General features: G+C 44.5%; 1 protein-coding gene across 9 annotated transcripts; it reads left to right on the top strand.

Annotated features, from left to right (window-relative positions):
* Window positions 1-189: 189 nt before the first annotated feature.
* Window positions 190-12,053, top strand: LOC122775553 (protein 4.1-like). Of its 9 annotated transcripts, XM_044035524.1 has the most exons (27): window positions 1,814-2,054; window positions 2,139-2,213; window positions 2,489-2,588; window positions 3,225-3,392; window positions 3,481-3,585; window positions 3,665-3,707; window positions 3,868-3,943; window positions 4,017-4,138; window positions 4,340-4,436; window positions 4,841-4,928; window positions 5,400-5,552; window positions 5,990-6,087; window positions 6,162-6,337; window positions 7,223-7,294; window positions 7,790-7,885; window positions 7,951-8,018; window positions 8,052-8,144; window positions 8,243-8,290; window positions 8,372-8,401; window positions 8,625-8,810; window positions 8,965-9,327; window positions 10,013-10,093; window positions 10,220-10,297; window positions 10,961-11,065; window positions 11,159-11,239; window positions 11,588-11,692; window positions 11,908-12,028. In XM_044035524.1, the coding sequence occupies exons 1-27, from the start codon at window positions 1,951-1,953 to the stop codon at window positions 11,911-11,913; spliced, it is 2,817 nt and encodes a 938-aa protein (XP_043891459.1). In that variant the 5' UTR covers window positions 1,814-1,950; the 3' UTR covers window positions 11,914-12,028. The 9 variants fall into 9 exon arrangements, with proteins under 9 accessions (XP_043891510.1, XP_043891459.1, XP_043891452.1 ...); XM_044035517.1 differs by having other exon boundaries at window positions 7,951-8,144; XM_044035558.1 differs by having other exon boundaries at window positions 1,815-2,054; window positions 7,951-8,144; window positions 8,965-9,195.
* The last annotated feature ends 869 nt before the right edge of the window (window positions 12,054-12,922 follow it).

Here is a 12,922-nt window from a genome sequence, read left to right as displayed (position 1 = left end):
TTATTTTGTTTGCAAAGTTTTCTTTCTTCCTACAGACTTTGAACTCATCATCATATTCGTCCTGTTTGAATACAAATCCCACAATTCTCTGCGAGTGAAGATTTGACTAAATCCAAACAGCTGTGTGTGTGTGTGTGTGTGTGTGTGTGTGTGTTGTGTGTGTGTGTGTGTGTGTGTGTGTGCGCGTCCCTGGAGGCAGGATGACAGTGTTAATCTGAGGGGGCGGGGCCTGATGGGAGTAAAAACCAATAATCCATCCAAACAACAGACTGGAGGACAAAAAGAGAGAGCGCGAAATAAAAGATAAAAGGACTGCACCTTCATCATCATCATCATCTTCATCAGTGAGAGAAAAAACACCTGCTCAGGTATTTAACGTGTGTGCGTGTGTGTGTGTGTGTGTGACGTAACTGTCCTTCATCCTCTTCCTCCTCCTCTTGTCTGTTACTGTTTGACTGTATGAACATGAATAACATGAATACATGAATAACAGTGAGTGTTTGTTTGTTTTGTTACAGTAACATTGTTTCATGTTTAACATCACACACGCACGCACACACTGCTGCCTCCATCACTAAGTTCAAATGTGCTATTTTGTCTCTTCAGTGTTTGAAATCCTTTGTTCAGATTAATGTCAGTGAAACAAAGTGACCACATGAGGCAGCAGAGGAGCAGCAGCTTCTGCTGTCCTTTAAACTGTTCATAAATACAAATTTAATAGCTCACTTTTTTCTGTTACTTTTGAATTAACATTGATTCTGGTGAGTAACGAGTGCATGCATGCGTGTATGTGTGTGCGTGTGTGTGTTTTTTTCTTGGTGTATCAGTGAGTAACATCACCTGCAGATGAACCTGTATGTTTACAGTGAATGTGTGAAAAAGATGAAACAGTGATTTTTATTGACATAAACAAAATCATAAACAAGGCAATCAGAGATGGCAGACGCCGCCCCTTCACGCAACAAGCTGGAAACACACTCTGTGGCCAACGGTAGAGCGTCTGACTCACATCAGAAGGTTGCATGTTCAAATCCCGTCAGGGTCAAAATTCTAACAAGCCTCTGTTGCCCTCTGTTGGTCATATTGCACACAAGTATGGAAGCACACACACACACACACACAGACACACACACAAATATACTCTCCTACTCCAGCATGCATCGTGTGGTGACTTGAGCGTACTTGGGAAAGCCATGTATCCCAGAATGCATTTGGGCGGAACATAGCAGCAGAGAATACAAATATAAATCTGAAATAAATATTTTTCTGTCCTGAACAAAGTTTTAAGATCATTCGAGGTGATAAGCTCCGCCTCTGCGTACACTGGTGCTCACAGTGTCCCGTGGAGGGCAGCGTTGCCTCAACAGGACGTCTCTGTCATTAGACGCTCAGTGTGATCCATATATTTGTTGTTACCGTGTTATTTTGTTTTAAATGTAAATGTTTTGAGCTGACAGTTTGAAAGTTTGTATATTATTAATGTTTGATTTATTTTAGATTTATAGTATTTAAGTCGCACGGTCATTGTATTTGTATTTAATTATAATATGTACATATATTTATTTATGTATATATATATTTATATGAATATATGTGTATGTGTATATATATGAATATATATACATATATATGAATATATGTGTGTGTATACACTACTCTACACTGCTGTATCTATTTTCCTCATGGTACTGTATATTTTAATAAAAATTATTTAGATTTTAATAAATGAATTAAATAATAAATTAATAAATATTTTAAATGTGAAAATAATAACAATGTATATGCATTTATTAAAAGTATTTCATATGTTAATTTATCAACACTGGAGGTGGCGCTAATGAGTCAGCCATGACGTCATCTCAGTGACGGTGTAATCTTCGCAGCCGCAGTTCGTCTCAACCCAAGAGAACGTTATGTTAATGACAAACAGCTGACGTTGTACCGTGCGTCATGACGTCATCGCCCCGCAGCGCATGGTGTCGCAGACACTTTGATGACGTAGATTTTAGCGTCCATCACCAGGAGGAAGAGGGCGAGTGTCCGCACGAGGACAGGTAAAGACGATGCTTCGGTTTATATTTAATCACTGATCACTGATCACTGATTGATCACTTTGTTTCATTGTTATCGATCACCAGAGAGAGAGAGCGCGAGAGAGAGAGAGCGCGAGAGACAGCGCAAGCATCATTTCTGCTTCATCACACTGCAGCTGTGTGTGTATGTGCGCGCGCGCGCGTGTGTGTGTGTGTGTGTGTGCTGCAGCTGGGTGTTTCCTACTGCAGTTCACTCATCTTCATCATCATATATATGTATGTATATACATATATGTACATATACATGTATTACATATACGTACATATATGTATATGTACATGTAATATATGCACATATACATATATGTAATACATACGTATATTACAATGTACCCTTCAACCTTAACATGAAACAAAGTTAATAATAATAAAGTAAATGTTTTATTCATTGTTAGGTGGATCACCATGACAACAGAGCCAGGTGAACCCCAGGAGGCCCAGCACAAAGAGGCAGAGTCTTTTACTGAAGCCACCGCCCACTCTACACCTAAACAGGTAAAGATCATGATACAATAATTGTGTGAAGTGTGGATTTATCATCTGGATGTTGTCAAAATGTGTCACAGCACTGTGGGCGTGTTCTCACTGATGTGGGTGTATCCTAATATAGACTCCTCCTCCTTCTGTGTCCATTTTTTGAGGGGGACAGTTGTGTCCTTGACAGCGAGGACGTCCCACACGTCAAACTTTATTAAAAGAAGAGGTTCAGTGAACTCTGGATAATTATGAACAAGGAAAAATAAATCAAATAAAGTCTAAAATAATAATAAGATCAAGTTTGATTGAAGTTGATTTCATTTCAGCTGATTCTTCACATTATTGAATGATTATTATTTTGTAGATTAAAGATTAATTTAATCCACAAAATCATATTCCAGGTTAATGACATGTTTGTCTTTCAGTGTTAGACACATCACATCTGTGTAAATATGGCAGATTTATGGGATGTTTTGTTAGAGCACTTAGAACAGTCTGTGATTCAGGACGTTGAACTGTAGAGGGCAGCGTTGAGTCTCCTCCTGAGTGGTCAGTGGACAGAGACATGTCCTCCCTGGCTGCTCACTTCACAGGGTCCTGAAATGAGACTAATATGATCAAGCACATATTTGACATCACTTCCTGTGTTCTCAGAGTGAGGAAGGCGGGGCCAATCAGATCCACGGCTCATTGGCTGAAGACTCGACCAGTCACCTGTCGTCCAACGTCACTCGTTCTCCAGCCAGAGGGACGATCAACTTCTGGACAATGAACACGAGAGTGACTCTCCTCGATGGCTCCACCTTCACCTGCACTTTAGAGGTGAGACAGGTGGAGAGTGAGTCAGGTGGAGGCAGTGATACGTTGACTCCCTGTTTTATTCTGTCTGTCTGTCTGTCTGTCTCTCCAGAAACGAGCTCGTGGTCTTCAGCTTTTTGAAAAAGTCTGTGAACATGTGAATCTTCTGGAAAGAGATTATTTTTCTCTGTCGTTCAGAGACACAGACGACAACAAGGTCAGCCTGTCTGTCTGCTCACCTGTCGTTCTGTCTGCTCACCTGTCTGTCTGCTCACCTGTCTGTCTCTCTGTTGTAGAACTGGTTGGATCCAGCAAAGGATATAAAGAAACAGGTCAGAGGTGAGTTTTTTTTTTCCATATGGTCACTAATAATCTGATTAAGACTGAATGTGATCACTATAATCTGAAGGTGTATCCAGGTGTGTTATCACCTATCACTCTGTCACCTGAGAGCAGTAATCAATGAATAATCAGAAAACACTGTGTGATGTGTCCCCAGGTGTCCCCTGGAACTTCTCCTTTAATGTCAAGTTTTACCCTCCTGACCCCGCCCAGCTGTCTGAAGACCTCACCAGGTAGGTCCGCTCCCCTGCTTCAGCTGCTGGACAGGTGTGGTACCTGTCTGTCTGACTTTCTGTCTTTCTGCAGGTACTTCCTGTGTCTCCAGCTCAGACAGGACATCATTTCTGGTCGTCTTCCGTGTTCATTTGCTACTCACACTGTCCTCGGTTCTTACACTGTCCAGTCAGAGCTTGGAGACTACGACCAAGGTAACGTTGTAACAAAAGGAAGACGATGACGGTTCAGTCTATAGACAAAGGTTACAAGGTTACAAGGCTGCAGAGTTACAAGGTTGCAAAGGCACAAGGTTACAAGGATACATGGTTACAAAGTTACAAAGTACACCTGTCTGTGTCTTTCTGACCCCCTGTCTGTCTGTCTCTGACCACCTGTCTGTGTATGTATTTCAGATGAATGTGGATCAAACTACATCAGTGAACTGAGTTTTGCTCCAAATCAAAGTAAAGAGATGGAAGAGAAGATCATGGAGCTGCATCGTAACTACAGGTAACACAAGGAAACCTCAACCTTTGACCTGTCCTCAATCTGACATTATACATTATATTATATCTATCTATCTATATACATATATGTATGTGTGTATGTATGTATGTGTGTATGTATGTAAGTATATATGTATGTGTATATATGTATACAAACAACATCCACTCTCACACTCACCGTCATTTGACCTGATCTGTAAATCTGTGACAGGAAACTCACACATGAGCACAACATGTGCTCATGTGACCTGCTATGATTATGATATATATGATATAAACATGTGATCATGTGACCTGTTATGATTATGATATATATGATATAAACATGTGATCATGTGACCTGGTATGGTTATGATATATATGATATAAACATGTGACCTGTTAGTAAAGTTCATTGTGTTTTTTCAGAGGAATGTCTCCAGCTGAAGCTGAATTGCATTTTCTGGAAAATGTCAAAAAACTTTCAATGTACGGAGTCGACCTTCATCACGCAAAGGTCACACACACACACACACACACACACACACACACTGATCTGTCTGTCTGTATGTATGTATTGAGTCATGTGACGGGGGGTGGAGTGGCTCAGTGGTTAAGACCAGTGCCCTGTGTGCGAAAGACATCATGGACGCAATGGTTGCAAGTTCGACTCCACCCCTGGCTGATTGTACTCAATTCCATTGTAAGTTGCTTTGGATAAAAGCGTCTGCTAAATGACATGTAATGTAATGACATGGTGAAGTTCAAAGTGAGCATCAGAATGATTTTGATCTACACACACAATCATCTTTAGAGTTTTTACAGGTCAGAGGTCAGACCACTGGTTATGAGGAAGTTTGAAGCAGACGGGTTCCAACAGACGACCACATTGGTCACTTCAATAATACTGTACTTAATAAATGTTTTCCTATCCTGAATGTTCAGATAATATGAATGTGTGTGTGTGTGTGTGTGTGTGTGCGCGTAGGACTCAGAGGGTGTGGCCATCATGCTGGGCATTTGCAGTAGTGGTCTGCTCATCTACAGGGACAGACTGAGGATCAACAGATTCTCATGGCCCAAGATTCTGAAGATTTCATACAAAAGAAACAACTTTTATGTCAAGATTCGACCTGGAGAGGTGAGACAGATGTCAGCCAATCAGAGTGTGAGACAGACATCGGCCAATCAGCGCGTGAGACAGATGTCAGCCAATCAGAGTGTGAGACAGATGCCAGCCAATCAGAGTGTGAAACAGACGTCAGCCAATCAGAGTGTGAGATAAATGTCAGCCAATCAGAGTGTGAGACAGACATCAGCCAATCAAAATGTGAGACAGATGTCAGCCAATCAGAGTGTGAGACAGGTGTCGGCCAATCAGAGTGTGAGACAGACGTCGGCCAATCAGAGTGTGAGACAGAGTGTGACACGTCTCTGAAGGTCTGTCTTAAGTACTATCATAAACCTTGGACTATGAATAAATATGCTGAGTCATGTTAGTGGAAGAAAGTAACAGAACGCACTGTCATCTGTAATTTGTAATCTGTAATCAGTTAGTCTCTGATTGTTTGTTTCCAGTTTGACCAGTTTGAGTCCACCATTGGTTTCAAGCTGTTTAACCACAGAGCAGCGAAGCGACTGTGGAAAGTGTGTGTGGAACATCACTCCTTCTTCAGGTCAGTGTGAGGACCTCATACAACCACACTGACATAGATCATGTGATCACAGTGACCTCCTCTGTTTGTCTCAGGCTGGTGTCTCCAGAGGAACCCCCTAAAAAGTTCCTGTCTCTGGGATCAAAGTTTCGGTACAGTGGTCGGACTCAGATTCAGAGCCGCAGAGCCAGCGCTCAGATCTCCAGACCTGCACCACATTTTACCCGATGTGTCAGCAAGAGGAACCTGATGAGCCGCAGCCTGGATGGAGGTACCAACACCACGCAGATCCTGATCCAATCCCTGCAGTAATACAGCACCACTGGTCCTGTCACTCATAGTACTGGTCTCTTACAACTGTCTGGTCCCAGTAGACTTATTTTTCACAGTCACTGGTCAGTCAGTATTGTATTGTATTTGTCCAGATTTCTGCTGGCTGGTCTTTCCAGCTCAATGCTCCCTTCTGGAAAGGGTGACCAGAACAAGTACGGCGGGCACAACTCGACTGTCTTTCTGAAGGTTTATTCCACATACACAGTTAAGCAGACGTCAGTTAGCAGTTAGACAGCATCTTGTTAGTTAGTTAGACAGCATCTTGTTAGTGGTAGTAAAACCGACAAGTCGTACATGTTCTGATGATAGATAGATCTACAAAGGCGCATACGAAGGCGATATATAACAAAACATGGCTCTGACGATGCACCTTAAAGGCACTTTAAAGGCAACGGTGCTTTGATACCAATTGCAGCAATAAACAGATAAATAGAATGAAAGACAAATAGTTTTGCCTGCTAGAAAGTTCTACGGTATTACTACTCGTACTCGTCATCTTCATAGTGTTTAATTTTCTGTTCTCAGAGTTGGAGTTCAGATTTGGGTTCAGGTCCATTATAGATTCAGTCCTGGTTCAGGTCCAGCTCATATTCAGTCCTGGTTCAGGTCTGGTTCAGGTCCAGTTCAGTCCTGGTTTGGGTCCAGTTCAGGTCCAGTTCAGGCTCAGTCCTGGTCCACGTCCAGTTCAGATTCAGTTCTGGTTCAGGTCCAGCTCAGATTCAGTCCTGGTTCAGGTCCAGTTCAGATTCAGTCCTGGTTCAGGTCCAGTTCAGATTCAGTGATTTATATCTGTTCTCTCTTGAAATTGAGTTTTAATCCTCAGGCCAGATGACCACGCCCACACCTTCTCTGATTGGCTCTCCAGTCATCACAGCCAATGGCAGTCCTCACACAGGTAGAGCTCGTTCCTTTGCTCAGAACTGCTCTGTCATTGGCCACGGCTGTAAATGCTGCGCTCTGATTGGCTGGAAGGATCTACCGTTTGTGCTGATCAGCACTCACTTCTTCAGTCTGACTGAACTTCCTGTGGGTCAAAGGTTAGGGTTAGTTGAAGTGCTGAGTCATGTGATGTTGCCTTCATTAATGACATCGCCTGCATTAATGACACAAAAGTGCTGAGTCATGCGATGATGATCATGTGACCTGTTTATTAGCTTTGTTAGCATCATAGCTTTATTTTAACTTTTAAAACCTGGGATTAAATGTGTCCTGGATGAGATCTGACAGCTGATTGGCTGCAGGACCGGGCTGCTGCATGCGTGCTGAGCTATCACTGGCTGCTGGCCGTGCTTTCCCGTTGATGGAAGGATGGCTGATGTCATCGTCTCAGTGGTCACCATGATTACTGTTGCTACATCACAGTGGTGTATGTGTCTCTGTGTGTATCTAGATATGGGGGTGGGACTTTACGCGGCGTCTAAATCCGTTGGCGGCAGTGACCTCATGACCTCAGGGTCACCTGAGAGGAAGACGGAGAAGACACGAGGTAAACAAACATGAGACACGAGGATTAGCTGACTGAAAATAACACGATCGTCCTGTGTCTCCCAGGTGCACAGCAGGAAGTGATAGAGACGGCCATGGAGGCAGAGCAGGAAGTGATAGAGACGGCCATGGAGGCAGAGCAGGAAGTGATAGAGACGGCCATGGAGGCGGAGCAGGAAGGGATAGAAGAAGATGAGACGCTGACAAGAGTGATGGAAGTATCTCAGCAGAGTCCTCCAACTCACAAACAAGACACCAAGGTAACACATCACCTGTCCCACGTGTCTCTCCTGTCCCACCTGTTTCACGTGTCTCACCTGTCCCACCTGTCTCACCTCATGTTAACTTTTTTGTTTAGACAGAGTTGACTGACACAGCTATGGACGGAGACCTGACTGCTACTGAGGTAACCTGTCTGTCTGTCTCTGTCTGAATGCAGCACCTGTCTCACCTGTCTCTCTTACCCGTGTCTGTCTCTCTCTGACAGTCTGACCAGGATGAAGATTTGAAAACTCAGGTAAATCTGTCTTCTGTCCTCTTATCTGCCTGTCTTCTGTCCTTGTGTCTGTCTTCTGTCCTCTCACTTGTTTTCTGTCTTTTGTTCTCTCATCTGCCTGTCTTCTGTCCTTGTGTCTGTCCTCTGTCCTCTCACTTGTTTTCTGTCTTTTGTCCTCTCACCTGTCTTCTGTCTTCTCACCTGTCTTCTGTCTTTTGTCCTCTCACCTGTCTTCTGTCCTCAGGAGGCACCGGACAGTCCAGAGGACGTCCAGAATCCTCGGCATCAGGACATCAGTGCTCTGAGACGCTCCTTCTTGGAGGGAGGACAGACAGGAGGAGGACAGACAGAGTGGGAGAGACGTCTCGCTGCATCCCCTCTGCGCCGGGCGGACGACTCCCCCATGATTGAACCCTTGGAGCCAGATGAGGTGAGTGACAGGTGAGCTGTGAGACAGTCACAGCTGTTGGTGGGACTGTAGTTGTGTGTGTTGATCACATGGGGGCGCTGGTGAGAGGGTGAGCAGGTGTCATTGGTTAATTAGTCTGTTTGTGTGTTTGATGTTGCTCACCTGTGCACTGCAGGAGGGTGGGGTCAAAATAAACCAAGCTCCCCCTCAGCGAATCAGAGAGAAGTGCCACACTGTTGGGCGGAGCTACGACACAACCTCAGGGAAGATCGTCTCCGTGACGTCTCGGGACACTAGCTTCGACGTTACCATGACAATGAGTCTGGAGGTGGGCAGACAGGCTCCGCCCATTCCACCGTCCACTGATGATGACATCACAGGACGAACGCTGATGACTATCTGTGAGGTGAAGACACCAGTCTCACCGCTGGAACCACCGCGTGGCATCTGTGCTGCCATTAGTGAGACTGAAGGAGGAGGAGGAGCCTCTGTGATGTCACCTCTGACCCTCTGTCCAAACTCGTCTCAGGCCGCAGTGGTACGATGACTGCTGGTCGGCATGGAAACAAGCAGCCCCATATTAACCATGTTCAAACTAAACACCTGAGCTCTGACACACAGGGTCAGCTGGAGGTCAGGTGGAGGTCAGGGTCACTGGAGGTCAGGGTCAGCTGTAGGTCAGCTGGAGGTCAGGGTCACTGGAGATCAGCTGGAGGTCAGGGTCAGCTGGAGGTCAGTGGGAGGTCAGGGTCAGCTGGAGGTCAGGTTTAAAGGTGCATGTTGTAGTGTGGAGCTGCAGACAGGGCAGCAGGGGGCAGTGTGGAGCTGTAGTGTTCAGTTTAAACGTCGTCAGCTTCTCCCTCTCGTCCTCTTTGACACTGTTTTTCTTCTGATTGAAATCATTTGTGTGTTTGATGTTGTTCATGTGTAACGTGTGCTGGTCTCTGATTGGTCGCTGAGGGCGTGGCACTTGTTTCATGGTTGGCATAATCATGAAACTGACGATACAAAGAAATGTGACGATCAGGGAAAAGTCACCTGATCTGTCCAATCACACGCTTGTTACTAACTTGTTAAACAACCAGTGTAACCAGGTTAATTATTAATAACCTTCCCCTTGGCTTAGCCCCTGCATGGCTACTGCCCAGCTCTTAGTATTTGTGTAGGCTCCTCCTCTTGTTGTAGGCTCCTCCTCTTGTTTACCGTTGTTTGTTTGTTTTCAGGCTGAAGCCATGTTTGAGGAAATATCTCCTGAACTGAAGACGCTGCTCCGGTCGGCCAGAGAACAAGAAACTCTGCTGAAGGTCTGTCTCTCTGTTGCTCTTAATGTTGCTGCTGAAGGGGATTGTGGGTAAGCATTGGGATCTGCAGGAAGCACAGTTATCACGGCCGCTGCCCTCACCTTCGTGTGTCTTCACTTCCTGTTTCAGAATTCGGAGAATTCGGAGACGGGGTTCCTGATGACGGAGTCACGTGACCACGACCGGCCACTTGTGGACCAGCATCAGGTAGCAACAGGAAGTGTTGTGGGCCCGCCCCTTAGCAACCCTCCGCCCCCTCCACCAGGAACTAGCATGATGTGTGCTGGTAATGTCATAAAGGGAGGGGCCAGTGATAATGATACTGATGTTATCTTTGCTAACCAAATAGATACAAGTGTGAGAGTAGAAACGACTGAGGATGATGAAGATGATGTCATCAATGTGCTAGCTCAGGCAGCTGTAGAGGAAGCCATGAAGGCTGCAGTCACTAATACTAACCATGATACTCAGCTTAGCATTATTGCTAACTTTACACTTAGTTATGGTGAACACGAGCTAACTAGCACAGAGGCTAACAACAGAACTCCAGCTGCTCAGTGTTACCTTAAAGAGGATGACTCCCAGGACAAAAAGGGGCGGGGTTTCAGCGAACACACACCTCCCCTCTCATCTCACAGCCTCACCTGTTGTTGCAGCTGTCCGTCCAATCACAGCGAAGCTGAAGAATCTAAACGTCAGGAGGTAACGCCCACTAAACCTGATGCCTTTGTCACATGTCAACCCTGTGACCCCTCCCCTAGTGACTACTTCAGAGATGGCTCCTCCCACAGTGACCTCTCACCCAGTGTATGGTGCCACACCTGTTGATTGATTGATGTAATGATCAGTGTGAATATTGATGTTTTTCAGAGTTGGGTGGGTGTGGACTCTGATCATGTGACAGGTTTCCTGCTGAGTTCACAAACATTCACCTCAGAGACGGCCAATACCAGCACCACCACACACATCACCAAGGTAATACACGTCACCATGGTGATGAAAGAAATAGCAGAATATGAATGAATGAATGTTTGATGACAACATGTTTAACTGTTTGTTTGTCTTCAGACGGTGAAAGGAGGAATTTCAGAAACAAGAGTTGAGAAAAGAATTGTGATTTCTGGAGACACTGATGTGGACCAAGACCAGGTAACACACATGCACACGCACAGACACACACGCACAGACACGCTCCCAAACACAACGTTCTAAACGTCTGCTGTTCTAAACGTCAGCTGTTCTAAACGTCTGCTGTTCTAAACATCAGCTGTTCTAAACGTCTGCTGTTCTACACGTCAGCTGTTCTAAACGTCTGCTGTTCTAAAGGTCAGCTGTTCTAAACGTCAGCTGTTCTAAACATCTGCTGTTCTAAACGTTGTTGTCTAGTGTGCCGGGTTCATTAAAGTGTTGCACACCAGGTCTTGGACTGACCCAGGTTGACCGGGTCTGGCGTGACCTGGGTTAATCCTGGTGTGTGTGTGTGTGTGTGTGTTAAAGGCTCTGGCAGCAGCTCTAAGTGAAGCGAAGCGAGAACACCCTGAACTTTGTGTCACACGAGTCGTCGTCCACAAAGAAACATGTGATTCGTTAGTTTCACCACAGGTAACATCACCTGTCAGGAGCTGGATGCTGATTGGCTGATGGGTGCATGGCGTCATCATGCTACAGGCTGTGCTAAACCAACATGTAATTAGCATGACTTTGCTGTGCTTAGCTTCTCATAGAGTTAGCCACGTGATGATCCCTCTGGTGGCCACTTTGATATTCACCTCATCAAAAATGTGACAACCTGAAGAACAGACTTTTGTCTCTTTCAGGACTGAAGCTTCAAACCTGCTGCATCATGGGAGTTGAAGTCCAGACATCAGTGCCAACAACAGGATTGCTGCAGACACAAACACACACACACAAACACACAGACACACACAAAGTCACTCTCTCACTCTGTTAGCATTAGCTTGATTGTAGCTTTAGTTATGTTCATGTTTAAGATTAAACTTAGGTTTTATAAATGAATGATTAAATTATAACACAGATTGTGTGTGTGTGTGTTGGGGGGTGCTGCCCAAATTAACTTCTGCTGTATAAGCCCCGCCCCTCAAACATGATTGGATCATGTCGTTAACGTAGCATGAATGCTAGCACTGTAACCGCTCTATATTTACCCATAATGCTCTAGTGTTGTGAATCATCTGTGTATTTATTTATTGATTGCACTCACACGCACTCACACACACAGACACCAAATATAAATAAAGTGTAAATAAACAACAGAAATCTCTTTTTTTCTCTTTTTGAAAACTTTTTACATCAATGTTTTTGTTTCTTTGTCAAGTTTATAAAACTGTTTCTGTCCGTCTGTCTGCATCTGTGTGTCCGCCTGTCTGTCTGCATCTGTGTGTATGTCACTGGGAGCGAACACACACATCCACAGCAAACATGAAGAACGCTGCAGAGGGTTCAACTTCTTTTTATTACCTTTAGGGACTGTTTCTTAGTCTTTTGATCATTTTGGTTGTGTTCATGTGTTCATATTGCATGAATTTTAGTTCTAAAATAGACTGTATACAATTAAGTGTTACACTCATACTCATAAGTGCCGATTTATATTTTTGCCTGTGGGTGCACAAATTATATAAATATCATCATATAAAGATCATATAATTCTGACTATATCTCTCTCTCTTCTCTCCTCACTTCATTACACTGAGTGACACGGCCTCTGTCAATAAACAGCTGTTTATATTTTTTTTGATGGCTATCCCCCGGTGGCCGCTCAACTTTTTCACCCACGGGATCGACGCCTATGCTCGTACCATTAAGCACAAAAAA

This window comes from Solea senegalensis, linkage group LG1 (assembly GCF_019176455.1).
Source record: "Solea senegalensis isolate Sse05_10M linkage group LG1, IFAPA_SoseM_1, whole genome shotgun sequence".
Classification (NCBI taxonomy): Eukaryota; Metazoa; Chordata; class Actinopteri; order Pleuronectiformes; family Soleidae; genus Solea; species Solea senegalensis.
Note: the sequence above shows the minus strand (reverse complement) of the source record. Positions and strands in the feature narration are given on the sequence as shown.